This window comes from Arachis stenosperma, chromosome 10, assembly GCF_014773155.1.
Source record: "Arachis stenosperma cultivar V10309 chromosome 10, arast.V10309.gnm1.PFL2, whole genome shotgun sequence".
In the NCBI taxonomy this organism is placed as follows: domain Eukaryota; kingdom Viridiplantae; phylum Streptophyta; class Magnoliopsida; order Fabales; family Fabaceae; genus Arachis; species Arachis stenosperma.
Genome location: NC_080386.1, coordinates 131023789 through 131046292, shown reverse-complemented (window position 1 = coordinate 131046292; position 22504 = coordinate 131023789). Strand labels below are relative to the sequence as shown.

At 31.0% G+C, this 22504-nt stretch overlaps 4 protein-coding genes across 4 annotated transcripts; 3 read left to right on the top strand and 1 right to left on the bottom strand.

The window, feature by feature from the left end:
- Positions 1 to 1139: 1139 nt before the first annotated feature.
- LOC130957761 (peroxidase 44-like) lies at positions 1140 to 3488 on the top strand. Its single transcript, XM_057884607.1, has 5 exons — positions 1140 to 1145; positions 1476 to 1494; positions 1582 to 1823; positions 2139 to 2603; positions 3183 to 3488. The coding sequence occupies exons 1-5, from the start codon at positions 1140 to 1142 to the stop codon at positions 3486 to 3488; spliced, it is 1038 nt and encodes a 345-aa protein (XP_057740590.1).
- A 1758-nt stretch (positions 3489 to 5246) lies between these two features.
- On the top strand, positions 5247 to 6365 carry LOC130954387 (peroxidase 44-like). The gene is made up of 2 exons (XM_057881124.1): positions 5247 to 5450; positions 5555 to 6365. The coding sequence occupies exons 1-2, from the start codon at positions 5247 to 5249 to the stop codon at positions 6317 to 6319; spliced, it is 969 nt and encodes a 322-aa protein (XP_057737107.1). The 3' UTR covers positions 6320 to 6365.
- Positions 6366 to 12515: 6150 nt separating this feature from the next.
- LOC130957760 (probable arabinosyltransferase ARAD1) lies at positions 12516 to 16210 on the top strand. The gene is made up of 3 exons (XM_057884605.1): positions 12516 to 13172; positions 14029 to 14328; positions 15650 to 16210. The coding sequence occupies exons 1-3, from the start codon at positions 12516 to 12518 to the stop codon at positions 16208 to 16210; spliced, it is 1518 nt and encodes a 505-aa protein (XP_057740588.1).
- A 596-nt stretch (positions 16211 to 16806) lies between these two features.
- LOC130954433 (uncharacterized) lies at positions 16807 to 22009 on the bottom strand. The gene is made up of 8 exons (XM_057881169.1): positions 21829 to 22009; positions 20510 to 20745; positions 19719 to 20415; positions 19383 to 19450; positions 19218 to 19279; positions 19023 to 19126; positions 17389 to 17642; positions 16807 to 17266 (listed from the first exon to the last, which is right to left on the bottom strand). The coding sequence occupies exons 2-8, from the start codon at positions 20700 to 20702 to the stop codon at positions 17181 to 17183; spliced, it is 1464 nt and encodes a 487-aa protein (XP_057737152.1). The 5' UTR covers positions 20703 to 20745; positions 21829 to 22009; the 3' UTR covers positions 16807 to 17180.
- Between the last annotated feature and the right edge of the window lie 495 nt (positions 22010 to 22504).

Here is a 22504-nt window from a genome sequence, read left to right as displayed (position 1 = left end):
ACTTGGTACCTCACATGATGAATTTGGGTCATCCTTTGAGAAAAAAGTGTGGCGTTGCATGCTGCTCCACATCCAATCTCCTAGGATTCAATTCTCTCTTTAATTCCTCAATTTTCTAAGTTTTCAAGCCCAAGAAATAATCTCAATTTAGTTTTGAATTTGATTATAATTTAAATTTCATTTGAATTTGTAATAGTTTATAAATAGGACCTTACACACACAACACACACTTTTAAAGGGAAGTCTTAGGACTCTCTCCTCACTCTCATTCTCTTCTCTTCTTTTAATTTCTTTCGTACTCATTTTATAAATCTTTAGTTATGAGTTTTTAATTTTTTTTTCTTTGAGAAAGAGAGTTCTATTATAATTCAATGGATTAATTTGTTTGATTCTTTATCTTTAATTCCTCTTTCATTGTTTCTTTAAAAAAAATATTCGTTCTTCACCACAAAAATTCAAATATCTTGAGAAAAAATTTGAATCTAACTTAAATTCTATGAGAACTTGAAAAAGGGATCATAGAATTGAGCTTGAAGATCTTTTTCTAAATTTTTGTGAATTTGGGTTTGGGATTGATATGTGACATATAATCGACCCATAACTTAATTCATGAAATTGTGTGGCTCTAAATCAAAGACCAATATTCATCTCTTTTCACGAGCAATTAGATCAAGACATTGACAATTGATCAAGTTAAGAGAAATTGAATTACCAAGACATTGGAATTTAATCACTTATGATTTGGCAGAAGATCAATCATTGCATGATTGAAGAGGAGATGAAAATTATTGATTCTGAGAATGCAACATCTCTTAATCCCAATGTTCTTTTCATTCTTATTTTTTAAAATTTAGATTCCCAGTATTTACATTCTTACACTTTAAATTTTCAAGAATTTATATTTTTGTCATTTTACTTTTTTGTCATTTATTGTTTTCATTTACTTTTTATTTAAGTTATTTATATTCTCAATTGCTCATTATTTAAAATAATTGAACCGTCTAATTAGAATAATCAATTAAAAAAAGAGACAATTGAATTCTTTAATTGGTGTAAGGAAAAAAAAATTGAGGTCAATGAAATACAAATTAAATGAGAGATTATTGGAATTAATGGAAATTATTAAAATAGTAGCAACAATGAGGGTACCATAATAAGAGATAATAGGAAGGTTGTATTTATATTGGATTCCAAAGAGAGAGCGTGTGAGAGAGAGGTCTTGTACTTTAATAATTAATGTCGTGGATCATGTTTTACCAATTTCTTTTTATATAATATTAATAAAAATATTATTTATATATTAAAATTAGTTACTAATATATTTATATATAAATATATATTATTTAATTTATTTTTAATATATATTTATATTTTAATTTTAACATATATTTTATATTAATAATTAATTTTAGTGACTAATTTTAATTTTAATGTATATCTAATGTAGTTGTAATATTAACTATGCTGATTTTCAGATTTTGATGCATAAATTCAGTTAGAAAATTTCATGCACGGAGTTAAATAAAATTATTAAATAGTACTTAAAATTACATTAAATTGATGGTGTATTATATATAAGAGGAAGGATACATAAGCAGAAGTACCACCACACTACTCATAAGATGAACAGCACCACCTTAATAATAATAACCTTGTTTTGTGTCTTTCCCTTGGTGTTAGGAGAATTAAGGTTAGGATTCTATAGCTTGAGCTGTCCAAGAGCGGAGGCAATTGTTCGTGATGTTGTGCAAAGGCGTTTCAACACTGACAAATCCATAACCGCCGCCTTGCTTCGCATGCACTTTCACGATTGTTTTGTTAGAGTATAAACCTACTATTTAATTGCATTTTTTTTCTCATCTTTATTTAGTTTTAATTCTTCTGAAAGAAAAATATAAATGCATGTCTAATATTTCTTACATAGATTCATAAATCTCAATTAATATAAATAGGTATAGGTATTTTAGTATTAAGGTGCATTTAATTTACGTTTTTACATAAATTTCATATGAAGTTGATACCTGAAAATTTTTAAGGTTTTTTATTATTAACTTCATATGATATTAACTGCACGTAATTTTTTATTTTTTATTTTTTTTCTAAAATTTTTGATATGCTGATTGCTTCTCTGTTATCAGGGCTGTGATGCGTCCTTGCTACTCGATCCAACTGAAAACAGAACATCGGAGAAAGACGCAGGGCTAAACCAATCCGTACGAGGATTCGACATAATTGATGAGGCTAAAAGTGCTTTGGAACAAGCTTGTCCTTCAACAGTGTCATGTGCCGATATCATATCACTGGCAACGAGAGATGCGGTGGCTTTGGCGGGTGGACCAAGCTACAATGTGGGAACAGGAAGAAGGGACGGGCTTGTATCAGACCCAAGAGAAGTGAAACTTCCCTTACCATCCATGTCGGTGTTCGAGGCTCTGCATTTCTTCACCGCCAGGGGCTTTACACTCTTTGAAATGGTGACACTCGTCGGAGGAGGACATTCTCTTGGCTCCACCCATTGTAGCAATTTTCGCAGCAGACTTTCCAGCTTTCGAGGAAGCCTTGATCCCACCATGGATCCTAATATGGATGCAGAATTGGGGAAGGTACCAAAGTATCTTAATTTATTAACGGTGGAAACGCAATTAATTTTATGTGAAGTTATTAATTAAGAATAGTTAGATGATAATTTAGTCAAATTATTTAACGATTCTTAGTTATCAACTTCACGTAAAGTTAACTGTACATGAATTTTTATCTTTATTAAAGGTATTTAAATTTATGTAATTGTCTTAATGTGAGGTTGATATTTAAAAATCAATAAAATATTTAATAAATTTAACTAAATTATCATCTAATGATTTTTAACTATCACTTTCATATAAAAATAACTTCATGTGGGTCTTACCTTCAAATAAAATTACTCATCTAATTTATATTATATTAAATTCTATTTTTTACAAACCGCATTAATTGATGAATTAAATTTTAGATTATATTTTAAAAAAAATGAACCAATTGTAAAATATAATAAGATATTATTATTTTGTTAGTAAATTTAAATTTGCATATAATATGTTTAGTTTGTTACAAAAAATAAATTTTCATATATTATTATTTAGTAAAATTACTTCTATTTTTTAATAATAGAAATAATAATAATAAAATTTGTGATGATATTTTAGGTATGTGGATCGGCAAAGCAGCCAGCAACAAGCGATCCAAGTGTGTATTTGGACCAAATCACGCCTTTGGCATTTGATAATCGCTTTTTCAACCAAATTCTTGCGAAAAGAGGCATACTTAACCTCGATCAACAGCTGGCTTTGGACCCATTATCAAGTGACATGGTCTCGGGTTTTGCGGCGGATGGTGAAAGCTTGTTACAAAGCTTTGCAAGTGCAATGATAAAAATGTCTTCCATTAATGTTACACTTGGAAATGAAGGAGAGATTCGAAGGAACTGTAGGGCTGTTAATCATCCTTTATAGAACCATTATATATTATTAATTAAACGTGTCTCACTCTCCCAAATATGCATGTTATTATCTTTTAATTAAGAAAGCATTGCATATTACTTAAAATAAGATTGACAAAATCATATTGTATTGGATAAATCTATGGAAAAATACTAGGAGACTATAATAATTTATTATTATTATTTAGTCATTAACTCAATTTTTTTAGTTTAATTTTTTTAGTATAGTAATTTAATAATATTTTTTATACTTTTAAATATTAATAGCTAAGTGATAATTAATAATAATAAATTCTGATGATGTTATTATATCATTCTTCATTTCAGATTATGGTTTGTAACTACTTGTAAGTACTCTATTGTAATCTAATATTATTTGTGTTTTTTTTTAAGTTAGAAGTGAGGTTCAAACCCAAAATTTTTAGGTGACGAAAACAAAAAAATTACGTCATTTGAGTTATAACTCGTTAGCACTATTCGTATATGTCTTATACATTGCTGATATATATATCAAATATTGGACCTTATTAGAACAGATGCTGTTTGCAGCTTTCTTTATTCCTGTATTTTAGCTTAAAATGATTTGGAAGTCCTTAGCAAAGAGATGTCTCTCCTCAAATTCAAATTCAATACCTTCCTATACTTAAAATTCTTAATTTAATTCTAAAAATTAATATATAGTTATCTTTATATAAAATTAAAAATTTAAAAATTTTAAATATATCAAATTATTTAACAATTATATTTTTAATTATTAATTTTATAATAAAATAACTGTGTCTGAGTTCAACTTTGTTTTAAGTTTTAACACCCAAACAAAGTATTATTGGCAATAAGTATATAGATTAAAAATATTTTTCCACAACAACAAAATTTACGGAGGAAAACGTTCAAGGGTAACACAAAAATGAACCACGTTCAGATGAATAATAATGGTGGCAATGTGAATAAGTTATGACTTCTGATAGACCACGCTATCGTGTAGTGTAAATGCAAAATAATGATACCCCCATCCATAAATGTGGCTTTGCAATGTATTTAATTTTTTTTAAAAATATATATATATATATATATACACAAAAATTCAGTCATTAAATTAACTCAATTACAATCTATTTGTATATATATACATAGAATTATTGAATTTTTAAATAGTGTTGACAATAATCTTCTTGAAATTCCACAAAAGGTTAAGAATCACCACCCTGAATTTACGATCACCGTTACTTTGGGCGTCAAACTCATTATAGTTTTCTTGTTTGATTCTCTTAATATCTATTTTGAATATGACGTTATCCTCATGAGTCATGACTAGCTAGATAGAATTACCTGAAATTGACCATAAGACTTTAAATTAAAATAACCTTTTTTTATATTAGAAGTTTGGAACCAACTAAAAAAGGTCCTTTAATTTAGCTTATAGTATTGGTGAAGAGTAGTGTTAAAGTAAAATAATATTTATAGAATTTAGTTAATAATAATGGTCACGCAATAACACAAAATTATATGCTGATTTTGATTCAGAGATTCAGGGAGAAAATTCCACCGAGTAAACTTCTACTAAATATATTAGTTAATGTTACATTAACTTGATGCTTTCTTTTCATATACGGTGAAAACTCAAATGCAGTTGATAATTGAAAACAATTAGATTATATACTGATTTGATTAAATTTTTTTTTAATAGCTAAGTTGACTGTTATTGAGTTTCCATCTTTATATAAAATAAGACGTAGGAAATAGAAGGAGTAGTAGCACCGCAATAATGAAGATGAAGATTATCACCATCCTAACAATAATAACCTTCTGTTTTGTCTTTCCTTTCGTCTTTGCAAACCTAAGGCTTGGCTTCTATGGTGTCAGTTGTCCAAAAGCAGAGGCAATTGTTCGTGATGTTGTTCAGAGGCATTTCAACAAAGACAGATCCATAACCGCCGCCTTGCTTCGCATGCACTTTCATGATTGTTTTGTTCGAGTATAAAATAAGCTATTATTGAATCAACTATTTTTAGAAGTCTATGAAAAAGTTTAAAATTTAAAATTTAAAATTCTATTAATTTATTTTGTATTTGTCTCCAGGGTTGTGATGCGTCACTGCTAATAGATCCAACGGGGAACAGGTCATCGGAGAAAGATGCAGTGCCGAACCGAACTGTTCGAGGATACGACATCATTGACGACGCTAAGAGTATTTTGGAACGAGCTTGCCCTGAAACGGTGTCGTGTGCAGATATCATATCACTGGCGACGAGAGACGCAGTGGCTCTAGCCGGCGGACCAAGTTACAATGTCCCGACGGGAAGAAGAGACGGGTTAGTTTCGAACCCAAGAGAAGTGAGACTTCCGTCGCCGACACTGTCGGTATCGGAAGCTATGCAGTCGTTCGGCGCAAAGGGGTTTTCGCTGATAGAAATGGTGACGCTGGTGGGAGGAGGACACTCAGTTGGAGTGGCGCATTGTAGCATGTTTCGCGAGAGGCTTTCGAGCTTTCGAGGAGGAAGTGTTGATCCCACCATGGATCCTGATTTGGATGCAAGGTTGGTGCAGTTATGTGGATCGTCGAACCGGCCGGCCACGAACGATCCGACCGTGTTTTTGGACCTAAACACGCCGTTTGCGTTTGATAATAGATTTTATAATCAAATTCTTGAGAGGAGAGGCATACTTCACTTCGATCAGCAGCTCGCTATGGACGAATCATCGAGAGACATGGTTTCGCGTTTTGCGACGGATGGTGATATCTTGTTTCAGAATTTTGCAAATGCGATGATAAAATTGTCTGCTGTTAACGTTTGGCTTGATAATGAAGGAGAGATTCGAAGGAATTGCAGGGCTTTTAATTAATAATCAATTAATTAATTCCCTCTTTATAGAATGAATGAATGAATGAGTGTATAATGTATATTGTATAATAATTGTGCCTTCAAGCTAAGATGAATACTAATGTTGACTATTTGAGTATTTGTAATTCCATATTGTTGAAATATATATATGTGATGGTGAATATCAAGTTCGCTATGCATGTCAAACCTTGCAGCTAGAGGAGGACATGATTTGAATTTGTAAAAGAAAAAATCTGAGAAATGAACTAAGGTATAACTAATTTGGAGCCAACTAATTTTAAAAAAAAAATAATTTTAAAATTTAAAAAATTAGGATAGTGAGAATTATTTTTTTTTTCTTTGTAATGAACTTATTTTTCAATTAATTAGCTACACTAGTTAGTTTTTTTAACTGAATCATTTTTAAAAATATAAATTATATTTATCTCAAAACCAGTTTTATGGTTCATAAAATTAAATTAGAACTCAATTGAAGAAAAGATTCAATTCTAAGCCCAGTTCTAAATCGGTTTAATTGAAAAAATAAATTAATTTTAAATTAATTTTAAAATTTAAATTCAATTTTATTTATAAATCTGTTTTAAATCGTGAGAACAAGTCTTCGATAACAAATTTAAAAATAAATGTCAACTTTTTATTTTTAATAGGAGAGTTGTTTATTTTTAAACTTGTTTGGAGTCTAATAAATTGTTGGCTAATGTTAGGTTAAAGTATGAGACAGTTAATTTTTTATATATCATATTATCTCTTAGTTAAATTTTTTTAAGTAAAAATACTCAACACAATAAGGTGGAACAAAAGAAAAGAAATAAAAATTCATAACGCTAAAAATAACAATCTCTAGTCATTTTTGACATTACCATCAATAACTATAGGATTTACCACCAAGCCACTCATCGTAACTTATAAAGAATCTGTTAATAATGTCGACCACACTTGAACCTTAACTTTTAAAGATTCTATCATTTTTTTTATCCAAATTGTCTAGATAACCATAAAAAAGTCAACCAACCACCGTTTCCATTCCATCTCCTAATTAATTACTAAGTAATATTAGATAATTGATTTCTTAACCAATACTAATCAATTTTTTAAATTATATTAATTATTTTAAGTTTTAAAATTTAAATTATAAATCATTAACTCTATACTCTAATTTATAACCACTAAACCAAAAAATTAACTAGTATTAACATGTATTTTTAGGGTACATAATAAATTGATCATTAATAAAAAATTTTAAAATTTGCTTTTCATAAATATAAAATAAGTGCATTAAAAATTTATTTATTTTTTGTATTTTTAATAAAAAATTTAATTTATAATTTTAATATATGTCTTTAGAACATTAAATAATAAATAGATAATCTTTTGACTAATTAAAAAGAGTGATACTACATGTATAAGTATTTTTATATTTAAGTTCAATCAAGTTGGCGCAAAGTCCCGCAAAAAAAATACATGCATATGTCACTATTCTTTTTTTCTTTTTTTTTTTTAATTGTGCAGCACACAAATTTTTGTCGGAGAGCACAAAAACTTATTAATATAGTACACAAATTTTTGAAGCATAGTACAAAAAATTTTACACATAATACAAATTTATTGACATAGCATACAAATTTTTGCTACAAATATATTTTATTAGTTGGGTGAGTCAATATTTTGAGTATGTAGTCTTCCAAAAATTTTTGGGCTATATCTCAAAATTTTTGTATATACACTAAGATTTTTGTATTGTACATCAAAATTTTATTTTTTTTTGTATATTTTATTAATATAGTATACAAATATTTACATTATTGCAATTGTATTTTATTATTTAAATGCTACGGGCATTTCTTTTTTTTTTCAAAAATAGTAGGTTATATTTCATTAATTATTGAAAAATGAAATACAAAGATGTCCAAAAACAAGACAGGATAATAAAAGGTGGAGATTTTCCAAAAATACTACACTGAAGGTATTTATCCAATGGTGCGTGGTCGAAAAACGAAGAAAAATCTTAAAGAAGAAAGAATGATAAATCAAATTGAATGCAACTAAGAGCTTGCCTCATGGAGATGACGACCTAAACTGGGAGTTCTTTGGATTTCACTGAGCAACTTGACAGAGTTTGCTAGAATGGCAGACGACATTGAAAACAGTCACGAAGATAACTCTGAGACCATACATCTTTAATTCTAGAGCAATCGATCAAACAATGAGTGACTGTTTCTGTTGCTTCATGACAGTAGGGGCATATTGGTGATATAGATGGGATGCGGTGATGAATCTGAGCAAGCACCGGAAGTCGGCCATGGAGAGCTTTCCAAATAAATAGCTTAATTTTGTGAGGCAAGTTCAACTTTCATAGATCAATCCACGGTTTTTTCTGCTGCATATAATTAGGGCAAAGCTCCAGAGGTGGATGGTAAAATAAATAGCCAATTATGTAACCTGAAATTGTATCATATTGCTTAGATTTGTTCAAATCCCATTGCAATTTGTCCTTACTCTATTGAATTTTAGTTGACAAAATCCTGTTTGCAACGTCTTAAAAAAATTTTTTTTGAATGAGATTTTGATTCCAATTCCTATCTTTAGTAATTAGATCTTTAACTCTTGGAACCAACTCAAAAATAGCCTGTCTATTTGGCATGTCAGAAATTATTAAAGGATACGGAGGAGGCAGCCAACGATCTTCAAAGGTTTGGATATTCTCTCTAGTACCCACAACCCAATTAAGACATTTTTCAACAATCTTTTGACCTTCCAGTATGCTCCTCCATCCCCAAGAAGATAAGACTCCAATTTCTGCCGTTATAGCATTACCATTGTTAAAGTATTTACCTCTTAGGATTTTGGATAATAAGGAAGTAGGCTCTGTTACTAGTCGCCAAAACTGTTTGCCTAAAAGCGCCAGATTTTGGATTCTGAGATCTTTAAATCCAAAACCTCATTCTTTTCGTGGGCGAGACATAGTGTCCCAGCTAATTCAAGCCATCCGCCTTTCAGAACTTTTTTGTCCCCACCAGAACTGAGAAAGTAGATAGTGAATTTTCAAAATTAAACCATCAGGCAACTTGAAGCAATACAATGTATAAATAGGAATAACTTCTCCCACTGCCTTAAGCAATACGTGTCTACCACCTGACGATAGAAGATTGCGCATCCATCCTTGGATTCTTTTCCGAACCTTTTCTTTGATCATACTAAAAGAAACCTTTTTCGATTTAGGGACTGTAGAAGGCAAACCAAGGTATTTATCTTGAGCCCCAATATGATTAATATTCATAGAGTTAGCCAGTAGTGTATGAGTAGTGGAGGGAGTATTGTGGCTAAAAAATACAACAGATTTATTAAGATTTATCCTCTGGCTACTGATGCTTTCATAAGAATTCAATAAATGCAGGATATTTGAACATGCTTCAGGATTAGCCTTACAGAATAAGATGGAATCATCAGCAAAGAGGAGGTGGTTGACCTTGGAACATCGCCTATGTATCTGAAGACCCTGAATTAGTCTATTTTGTTCTGCCTTGTGTAGCAAGAAGGAGAGACCTTCTGCATAGAAAAGAAAAAGATAAGGAGATAGAGGATCTCCTTGTCGAATACTTCTATTTGGTTTGAAGAAACCATAAGATTGTCCTTCCACAATAACAGAATAAAAAACACTTGTCACTAATAATTCTCGAATCCACATGATCTATCGGGAGTAAAAACCAAACTTCTCCAATATAAACTAAAAAAAGTGTCATTCCACCTTATCATATGCCTTACTCATATCTAATTTTAGTGCCATTTTATTTTCGAGTTCCCTTTTTTTATTCTTCAAGTAATGTATACACTCGTGAGCAATTAAGATATTATCAGAGATTAATCTGCCTTTAATAAAACCACTCTGCGTAGGGCTAATGAGTCTATTCATCATACTCTAAAGTCCATGTACAAATACTTTAGAGATAATCTTGTAAAAGACTGAAGATAGATTTATTGGTCCTACTTGAGTCACATTTTTAGCATTAGAAATCTTGGGAATAAAATATATCTGAATGTGATTAAACAAAAAAAAAATGAAAACTACGACGAAAATGATGATAACAGTACTAAAAGAGAATAAAAAAAATTAAACAACAATGTCGTCAACAAATAGAGAAAGAAGTATCTGCATCTGAAAGAAAAGAAAACACGAGCCAATACTTAATTAAAAATTTGATTCAAAATATGTTTGTCGCTTAGTATTTTTAAATTAAAAATTAATTTTTTATATTCTCCTTTTAGTCATTTAATACGATACCATCTTTTCCCTTTTAAAGTATATTTCTACTATAATAAATTCTACGTACTTCCATAATTGATGATCTATGTAATATTGATGCAGTGAACTTTGCTCTAGCAGTATGGCGGTTGCAATGAACTCCCATTATTTATTCCTCATTTTTATTACTCCTTTGAACTTTAGTAACCATTTCATGGACCTTGTTGTGAGGATTTTTTATTTTAATATGGAAGAGTGGAGAGAGTTTTACGTTAATATTGTAAAAAATAGAATTTTACAGTGTTATGAGAACGCTGCTCTATGCAAACACAATACGCAGAACACGTATTGTACTGACAATATGCAGACTGTGTATTTACAATACGTAGACTGTGTATTATAATTTAATATTAAAATAATACAATACGCAGTGTGTGTATTGTCTTTATAAATTAAAAAAATATTAATATGACAATTCGCACTCTACGAAATCTATAACCCCCATAATTTTGTAAAACACCATAATTTCCAATATTAAAAGATTACACCAATTTTTATCCAATATCCAAAAAAATTAACCTTGTTGTGAATCTTCTTCCTCTTTAACATTTTGTTTCTTCCCTACTTTATTACATCAGCAAAAAGTTCTCTGTATACCCCTTACTCCAACAAATTCAATGAATGACATGTTTGCGTCAGCACGCATGTTTTCAGCTTCTTTGCCGGCGGCTGACCCGTTTACCAAAAGGTTTGCATTAAAATTAGACACAATGGGCTCGGACTCAGGTCCAGGCCCATTAGCATTGTTCCGACAACAAAAAATCTTTTCCTAACAAAATTCTCCAATGTTTTTTTCTACCGCAAGCTTGGTTTGGTGACAGTTATGTTTGCCTTGCTAGGAAGTGCACCGAATTTAAATTCTAGCTATCTAAGAAATTGATATATGAAATCCATTAAAAAAGGAAAGGGATGTGCGTGTGTAAGTATATTTGACCCAAAAAAAAAAAAAAACCTATACAATTTCCAGCCGAGAACTTAGTTAAAAAACTTAAAATTGCATATTAGCATATTTCTTAATACGTTGGATTTGAGTTCGAATGTTAATAATATTAAATAATAGATAAAAATTCTTTAAAATGTTAGATGTGTGAATATGTAATGTGTATGAGTTTGTATATACGGTCCAAATAAATGTAATTAAACTATATAATAAGAAGATAAGTTTAGTTTGTTTTTTTTACTGAAAAAAAATTCAGTTTTTAACCTATTTGCATAAATTTTATAAAATAATAAAAAATATGATCTGTTTTTACTTTTTAACATTTTAAAAAGAAAAAACTAAATAGAGTAAAAGAGCATCTGTAATAAAGTGAACCAAATGCATCCTAAATTCCGTCGAATTCGCAAAGATTAATTACCTATTGTTGATCCAATTAGGACATTTACCAAAAAATTTTTATTATTATTATTATTATTATTATTATTATTGTATTTTTCACAAACTAATATTTAGTGAGATTGTGAAACACACAAAAATAGACTAAAAATAAAAATAGAAGCCCGATTCCATTGTTAGACCCTATTCCCACTCTCCATTCCTATTTTCTTTCCAACTCATTTCACATGTGTTTCTCTTTTTCCAACAACCACTGATATCACACTATGATGTTACTATGTTAACCACCTCGAATCTGTAGTTTGTTCTAATTTTTGTTCAACTCTTTTCCCCCTTCATCTTTTTAATGCTTTGTTCCCGTTAAAGGAAACATTGATAATCAAGTTTTCCGGAATTGTCACTATTTAGATCTATAAACACGCTTATATGTTCAAACTCTAATGTTCTTGAGATTCTGACACTGCTATTTTAGCAATGAAACAGAATTATTTAACGATTAGATATTTTTGTCAAATGTTTGTAACTCGTATTTGAGTAAATTCTTGGAACATTATTATCAAAATGACTGAGAAAAATGTGTCCTCAATTAAGGTCATTGTTTCTAGAAAGTCATTACTTTTGTTATTCACAATGACATCAACCTTATTTCTTATGTCTTGGTTCTTTGTTTTGCGATCCACAACTCAACCTCAATCCATTGACAACAACGAGTTAATACCCAATTCGAGGCGTTTCTCGAATTATAACAACGACTATGCTACGTGGACACCAAAAAAATACGTCGAGCCCTCGGTCGGAAACCGGGCAATCCTTGTGAATAGTAAAGATGCATCATCATCATCATCATCACAAGATTCATATGATGAAGGTAAATGCAAAAAAAACAATGAGGAAGTTGTAATCAAGATTTTCATGTATGATTTACCATCAAAGTTCCACTTTGGACTCTTGGATTGGAAAGAGAAGAATAGTGTTTGGCCTGATATTAGAGGAGCAATACCTGGTTACCCAGGAGGATTGAATTTGCAACATAGTATAGAGTTTTGGCTGACATTGGATCTACTAGCTTCGGAAATTCCTAATGCTCCAAAGGCTAGTGCTGCTGTTCGAGTTCATAATTCAAGTGAAGCTGATATCATATTTGTGCCATTCTTTTCATCTCTAAGCTATAATCGCTACTCCAAGACCAATCAACATGGACAAAAGAGTAGGAATAAGGTACAAATTAAATTAGTTTATATATACATTGTACTCTTTTTTTATTAGATTTTTCACCATGGAATTTTTTATAAAAAGATAAAATAGCAACTTCTATTTATCTAGCAAATACTCAAATTGGTATCAATGAATTTTAGGTTGAACATTTTGGTTTCTAATAAAGTTATAGTTTTATTATGCGAAAAATCTTTGGAAATTACTTATGTCAAGAAATTGGTCTCGCTTTTAATAAAACTTTTAATATGTGTATTAGATAAATAAATCATTCACAAATTTATTACAAGACAATTTGGTTTTAAAAATATCATTTAAAAAAAAATAGCTCTTCATACAGAAGATCAATCTATCTCAAGAACTACTAAAGACATAAAATTTTGTAGGCGATTAAAATATCAAATTTAAAATTAATTAAGTATTTATTCTTATATCTTATAGTAGATATTTTTTCCTAGAAGGTTTTTTTTGTTATTATTTTTCTAGAAGTTTTTAAAGCTTAGATTGATAATTTAAGAAGTAATAATAATTATTAAAATCTCTTGTCTTGTGCTTTTTGTTTTTTTTTTTAACTTCAAAAGCCAAGAATCCAAACACATACACTCTCACTCTATATATAAAGTTGATTTTATTTTTTTAAAGTTCGATGAAATTTACTTACTAGTAGTATTATTATTTTTTTTTCTAAAATTATGAGTGAGATTCGAATCTGAAATCTTTAAATGAGTATAGAGAAATTATGTCATTTGAGTTATAATTCGTATTTTTTCTTCTTGTTTTTATCTAAATTTATTGCAAAGTGATTTTATATTATTTTGAATGTGTAACACACACAAACTAACAAAGGAAAAGAATGAAAAAGGTACTACAAGAAGAGCTAGTGGAGTATCTGGCAGGGCAAGAACTTTGGAAGAGATCAGGGGGAAAAGATCATTTGATTTTAGCCCACCATCCCAATAGTATGTTGGATGCAAGAGTGAAATTGTGGCCTGCAACTTTCATACTTTCAGATTTTGGAAGATATCCTCCAAACATAGCCAATGTTGAAAAGGATGTCATTGCACCCTATAAACATGTTATCAATTCCTATGTCAATGATACCTCCACCTTTGATACTCGTCCAACCTTACTCTATTTTCAAGGAGCAATATATAGAAAAGATGTATGTATGCCTCTCTTTCTCTTCAATATCTTTGTTTTATTTTCATCTTTTTGTTATTCAAAGAATTTTTACATTTTAGTTTAAATAGTCCGTCAATAACTCAATATATAATTTTATTAACTTTTTAACGATTTTTTTGTAGCTTAAAATTTTATAATTAAATTTTTTAGATAAAAATTTTTGGTTAAATTCCTACTAACCAATGCTATTAAAAAATTCGAAACATTTTGTTCTAAATGTAAATTTTCTAAACATGTTTGATTTTTTTTAAAAGTAAGTATAATAAAAAACTAATTGGTTTTTTATTTTAATTTTTATTTTTTAGCATTTAGAATTTAAGGTTACCCGAATCCGGATTTATCCTTATTCAAATCTGGTCCTAAATATATATTAGGTCTATTTTTTTAGACCCTAACCCGACCTTACACCCGATGAAACCTAAATATTTTTGGGTCACAACTATATCGTGTGCTTTAACAATAATTTATAAAAAAAAACTTATTTATGATGCACTTATTTATAAAGAAGAAGCTTGTTACAAAAAAGTTGATATCCATATTTGAATTTGAATTTGTCCATAAATTCTAATTTGATGCTTTTTTGATCTATTTTTTAATTTAACAAGTGTGATTAAAAATAAAACAATAAACTTATAATTAATACAACATAGTATTAAAATTAATTTAAAACATATATATCTTTTCTAGTTTTCTTAGAGTAGACATAGGCTAGGTAAAGCCGGGTTTGCCTTGATCCGAACCCGACCTTAAATAATTACCAGTCTATTTTTGAGACTCTTATTCGACTCTAAATCTGATAAAATCACACCAAATTAGTCTCTAAAATGTTCATGACCGAATCGAACCATGTACACCCCTGTTTTTAACCGTTAATTTTAGTGTATACATAGCATTTTTGTTTTTGTTGTTAATAACAATGATGAAATTAGTAGATCTGTAAACCTTTTTTATTTTATCTAATATAAAGATTCAATTAGAGACACTCTTAAAAATTATAATCACTTAACTAATTATTAATAAAGTAAAAATTCATATGCAATTATTTTCATGCGAAATCATGTAATAGTTCTCAATTAACATCTTCACGTAAATATATTTAATGAGTTTCCACCTATCAATAGTTTGTCATGTATTGTTTGTTTAATAGTAGAGACTCATATGCAGTTGCTTTCATATAAAGTTATTAATTGAAAAATGTTACACATGTTTAACTAAATTGTTATCTAATAATTCTTAATTAGAAACTTCGCGTAAAAACATCTCCAACTAAATTTTCGCCTTCTTTACTTGATGATGATTAGGGAGGCGTTGCACGGCAAGAGCTATTTTATCTCTTAAAAGATGAAAAGGACGTACACTTCTCATTTGGAAGCGTTCAGAAAGATGGAATTCAGAAAGCCACCCAAGGCATGAGATCTTCAAAGTTTTGCCTCAACATCGCCGGCGACACTCCTTCCTCCAACCGCTTGTTCGACGCCATTGCCAGCCACTGTGTCCCCGTCATCATCAGCGACGCAATCGAGCTCCCATACGAGGATGTTCTCGACTACTCCGACTTTTGCTTGTTCGTTCCCACAAGAGATGCTATTCAGGGAAACTATCTCATAAATTTGATCAGAAATGTTACCAAAGATGAGTGGACCAGAATGTGGAACAGGTTGAAAGAAGTGGAAGCGTTCTTTGAGTTTCAGTTTCCATCAAAGGAGGGTGATGCTGTTCAAATGATTTGGCAAGCAGTTGCACGTAGAGTTCCTGCTGTAAGATTGAAGATGAACAAGTCTAAGAGATTTTCTCGCTGTCCTTCTACTACTACCTCTGATATAGTGGAAAAGTCCATACATGTACCAAGTAATTTTTGGTGAGAAATATTAATAATATATCTATTTTTCGATGTTGCTTGTAAGAGTTTAGAAGGTATTTAGATTTTTTATGTTATATTTAAATAAAAAATCGAAATCAATTAATATAAGGCTAATTGGTTAGCTAAACAAAATTAAATTAATATATATGAAATATTAAATAAAATATTTTAATCATTTAAAATATAAATTAATAAAATACTAAATAATATTTGCATTGTTTTATTTTCATTACAATAAGTTATGAACATTTCTCCTTGTGTCACGATACCGAAACTTGCAAGCAAAAGTAATATTGTATTGTAACTTTGTAAGTTATTGAAGTAATTATTTTATCTCCTGAAACACTTATAATACATGGAATATTCAAAATGGAATCAAGAGTCAAGACTCTTTAGTATTTACTAATTACTACTACAACTTTTAAGCTAACTCTTCTAAGTCTTTCAAATTTTAATCGAGTCAAAGATAATTTTCTTAATTATTTTGAGTACTAATTAATTAATTAAGGAAACGAATAAAATATACTATACGAAAGAATTGTTAAATAATAGTACTTTAAAATGTCCGATCTTAAACTTTTCCTCAACTTCTTTTATTGTTTTGAATATTGATATGCGCCTACGACAATCTCTTGAGTTTGAATTTGTATTTTATTTTATTTATTTGTGTTGAGTATTTCTGAACCGAAGAATGCTCTGGCAATATTGCCATTTACTTAGGAAGTGATGGAATGCAAATTGTGAGCATTATGATTAGCTGTGTCATTGTCTAAGGGATTGGATTTGTGTCTGAGCAATCAAAACTTACTTGTGTCATTATGAAAGGTTTAATTATTTGTATGGGGTAAAGAAAAACAAAGAATTCATCTTTTTTGGGAATATTTATTTGTCCAAGAAAGATGAAGACCCCAAAACACAAAAAATGGACACAAAGGTAAATTAATCTGAATTAATAACAAACTACATCGCTGTCACATATCAGAGACAGACCAAAGATATGCTTCTCTATCTCGAGCTTGCCTCTCATTTGATCTCTTGAACATTTCCTTCTCAAAACCTACAACAAGAGAAAAGCTTAAGTCAATCATTCAACACTAGCGAATAAAATTGTCTATAATCCCCCTATAATAATGAAAGGTAAAAGCCAGGTAGCAAAAACTAATGGCAAAATGAACCAACCATTACTACGATCAACTCCATCCCAATGTCGTCCCGGCCTTATCCCATAGCGATTTGGTGCAGCATCTAAACCTCTTTTCAACCAGCTGTGATCTGGAATATCTTGCGGAACAACAAAACCTGATTCTTTCATCTTCTCACCTTCTCCCAAATCCGGAAGAACAGGCTCTGGATATTTTTTCTTTACCAAATGTGCCATAGGATCACCCCATCTTAATCTATCCTTGAGCATGTTGTCAAGTTCTGGATCGTCCCTGAAAGAAAACAAAACCATATTTAGTTATTTACAGCATCGAAGATGGGCGAAAACAGCAAAAGGATTCATCTTTTCAACAGCAATTTGATGAAAACAACATTACATATCAAGGATAGCTTATGACCTGTTAAAAACTAGATAGTTATAGTGTACATAAAGAGCCAAACAATAAAGGTAAAAAGCCATCATGTAGAGCTGACTGTTAGCAAACAACGCATAGCAGGTTCAAAGCTATGCTTGTAGGTATTAAGTTTTGCTCATTTCTCCAGGTTGAGTAAGAAGATTTTTTTTTTAACAAAAGAGGAAGTATTGATGCCAACAAACATAAAAGAGTATGAATAACTAACTATAAATGTAAACCATGATAGATGCACATAATCTGCTTGACAGGTAAAACTATTAAGGACATAGTAAATTAGCTCATCATGTCTCTTGAGTCAAAGTAAAATGAATTAAGAAAACCCTACTCAAGATACAGGATGCCTGCTGACAAGAGAATCATCAGCAGTTGCTAGATTCCCTGGTAGTACTTGGGAGAAAAATATGAACCCCTCATGAAACATATAAAGCAGCTTACAGCTGAAGTGTAGGCATCAAAATTTACTGAGTGAATGATTGCTTGTTCAAATGAAGTTCTATTTGTTTGAGGCTATCTATTTAGATTTTATGGGACATTATAAACCCAATTACTAAAAATCTATAGAATGTTGAATTATAGCGAACAGTCTACCCCAAGAGATTAAATAAATGACGATCATATTCAAAATAATAGGTCACTATAATAATACATTAACAAAGGTAGAACAATATACAATCAAGTTTCTAAATATTGGATTTGGATCGTCTAAAGTTTGAATTTCACTTTAGAGAGCAAAGTATGATCTCTCACCATTGATTGCATAGGTGGGACCAAAAATAAATATGAAAGAGAAACTATTCAAGGGTAGAAGATCATACTTTATTCTCTAAGGTGAAATTCAAACTTTAGAGGATCCAAATCTCTAAATATTTATTGTAAAGAAATTTTTCATGTACCACTCTTTTTGTGCACAACCCACTATACACCTCTCTAGCAAATACATTTTGTATGGAAAAGTAAATATTAAGTATAGAGAAAAGCATGCATGATCTATAAAAATAAACAACACTTATGTGTTATTATTATTAAAAAGTGTAAAATGAAAAATAGAGATTCACCTATCCAGCGAAATAAATATGCAAAACTACTAAAAGCAAATAGAATAAAAATATTTTTTTAAGTTATACATGCTTTTCTCTATAATGGATGTTTATTTTTCTATATAAAATGTTACTAGAGGTGCATAAAAAGTGTACACAAAAAACAGGAATCCATGTTAAACTATTCTTTTTTGTATACCTGCTGCGTGAAAAAGGCTTGTCCTTCTCGGTTTCTAGTTCCTTCATCCTAGCCTCAGCTTCCCTCTTCTGAGCCAAGCCCTTGCCCCATTCTATTTCCTTCTCCTGAAAATCATGATGGTGGCTAAGAATCAAACTAAAATTTCACACCCTAACATCTTTTGGCTTATAAAATACATAAAATCCTGCAGTATACCTTTGGCTTTTCTTCTACTTTCTGTTTTGACTTCACGTATTCTTCCTTGGAAATGCGTACTCCTGCAGAATTCAGAATTCAAATTAATTCACCAATTCATATTCATTGAAAACATCAAATAGACTAAACAGAAACATCAACAAAAAATTAATTTCAATTCCTTACCTTTTACTTTATCACGATATACTGGTTCAGCACCACGCCCACTGATTGAAGGATCCATCATTTTAAATCTGCATAAAGGAAGATCACAATTCATGACATGTTTAAACTTACACAGCAGATTCTAAATGCAAAACCACTGCCCCCTAAAATCTGAAGCCTTTTTGGCTTGTAGCATGACTTAAGGTAGATATAACTATCCCAATATTCCAAACATCCAGTCAGGTAAAAATGTTTCAAAACTAACAAAGAAAAAGAACCTACAGACATAAGCATGGAAAATAGCAAATAGTTGTACATGTAAAACAGACTGAAAATTATATATAATTGAAAGATTACCTCATCAAATCATCCTTCTTCTTTTTGTCAATCTCTTCTCTGATATCTTTACCAGAAATCAAACCTGTTTTTCTGTCACTGACAGGTGCTGCATTGGACTTTTGGTGTTTCCGTGGTGGAGATAAGTCTGGAGACAAAGTTGGATGTGAAACATTTTCAGAAAGGCTAGGTGAATGACGGTGAGAACGACCAGCCAAACTCCCTCTTGCAACATCCTTCTGCCGTTTCCTTGGGGGTGAAAGGTCTGATTCCTCATATCCATGCGAAGGGTCTTTCATTGGAGAATCATGACGACGACCACGAGGTGGAGAAATATCTTGCAAATCAGAAGTCTTATAATTCTTATTTTTGTCATCATATATTTGGCGCTGAAAACGGCGAGGGGGAGAAATGTCAGGACTCGAGTTATGATGACCTCTGCGAGGCTGTCGTGGAGGTGATAAATCAGCATCTTCAAGATCTGGATCCAATGACCTTGGCTGACGTGCAGGTGAAGGAGTGTCATTTCGAACCCTTTGTTTACGGGGTGGAGACATATCATCGTTTACATTAGAAGGATCAACAGGCTGAGAAGAAAGTGAAATCCAACCACTTCCATCCTCAGATATAGCATGATAAGGACGTCTAGCCCTCAACTGCTCAAGCCTCTTCATACGCTTCACTTCAATGTCTTCATCAACAATTGGCTTCTCCTCATCTACATATACATTTAGATTACGGTTATTGTGAAACATAAAAAACAAAACAAATAGTATAAATAACATGAAAAGATATCAATGTTTGTTATTTACCAGACGATTTCTCATCATTTTCTTCCCCGAGATCTACGGGTTTCTGCCAGGTGGGATCTTCATCCACAACTAACAAGCCACTAGGTTTTGGCTGACTTTTCTGCTTCTGCTTCTTCTTCTTTTTACTTTTCTTCTCATCTTCAGTGTTACTTTGATACCTTTTCAAATAATCCTTCAGTGAGTTGGACTGCATTCTTTCAGCCAACAATGGCCGATGCTTCAATCTTTGTACCTACCTACAATAATGCTAAGTTCAATTAGGTGATGATGCTTCAAATATAGAAAGATTTCAGCAGTAAAATCAAAACAGCTTTCGTTACAATTTTATCCAGAGAGTTGGGGTTTTGGTTCGGAGTTCATGCCAATGATGACGACAAGAGGGATGAATCCGTGAATCAGTAATATAGGCAGTGCAAATTTTAACAAAGCTCATCACAATGATTAACAACAACAAAAAGCACTGAAGGAACAGTGAATCAGTAATATAGGCAGTGCAAATTTTAACAAAGCTCATCACAATGATTAACAACAACAAAAAGCACTGAAAGAACAGTGAATCAGTAACATAGGCAGTGCAAATTTAAAATTTAAAAGTTATCAATTTAAAATTTATCATCAAATACAATCAGTGAGCAAAGCCAATCAATCAAGCACTGACTGAGCATTCTGTTCTGATTCTGTGACTGGGAAGCAACAAATTTAGCAACAAATTCAAGTTACAGCAACAAATTTAACAAATCCTAGTAAAGTCCCGATTTACAGCAAAAAGGCAAATTTATTGATTACCAATTCAGCAACACGCAAAAATACAGGGAGAAGGGAAATCTGAAAAAGAGAGAACACTAAACCAAAACATTAAACAATAATCACAAAACACTAAATCTTCACCCAGCAATTACAAACAAAGTCAGCAATTACAAACATTAGCACATTATAAAACATTCCAAAACACTAAACCTTCACCTAGCAAAACCAGCAACTACAAACAAAGCCATCAGTAAATTTGAACAAAAAAATTAAGAGCCATCAGCAACTAACAGAGCCATCGAGCCATCAGTAACAGAGCAAAGAATTGAAAGCAACAGACTAACAGAGCCATCAAGCCATCAGTAAATTTGGAAAAAATTTACAGCCATCAGCAACCAGCAAATACAAGACAGATCCATCAGCAGCAGACAATTACAATTTACAAAACATTACAAGAAAAATGGAACAAAAATTGAACTATAATTTCAGAACTTCAAACGAAGAAGAAGACCGAACATTCAGAAATTAAAAGGAAGAAGCGGAGGCCAAGAATTGAAAGCAGGGCCACTAACCTGGGTTCCGTGCCGAGAAGCCAGCGAAGATGAAAACGACGTGCCAGCGAAGATGAAAACGACACGGGGAAGAGGAAGCAGCGGAGGCGCTGAGGACGGCGGCGGCGATGAAGGGCTAGGGTTTTCCTTGGCTTCAGAGGTCTCCAGGGAGTGCACGAATGATTGGGGGCAAGAACGGTTTTGGCTCACGAACGGTCCTACTTTTTTTTTTTCAAATAAACAAACGGCGTCGTTTTATTCGAACCGGCGAGTTACCGATCCGGTCCAACCGGCCAGTAACCGTCCGGTTCGACGTTTTTTTCAAGAAGTTTTCTCTTTAACGAATATAAATATTAGATCGGACCATTTTTATTGTCAGCTTCCGGTTGAACCAATTCGACAGGCTAATCTAATCCGATTTTTAGAATCACATGATTTTATCCTCTCATCATGAATTGGATGAACCTTTCAGGTTATTTGTAATTTCACCATTACTTTTGTGAGTTTTATTTATTTGGAGAAGTCTTTCACAAATACATAAATAATGAATAAATCTAGAAAATTAACATTTTATTATCTAACATTAATAATTTTTTATAATTAAATTTATTATTTTAATTCTAATTTTTTGAAAGATTTAAAATTTTTAAAAATTAAGATCTAGATTTTAGAAATTAAAATTTAAAATTTAAAAAGA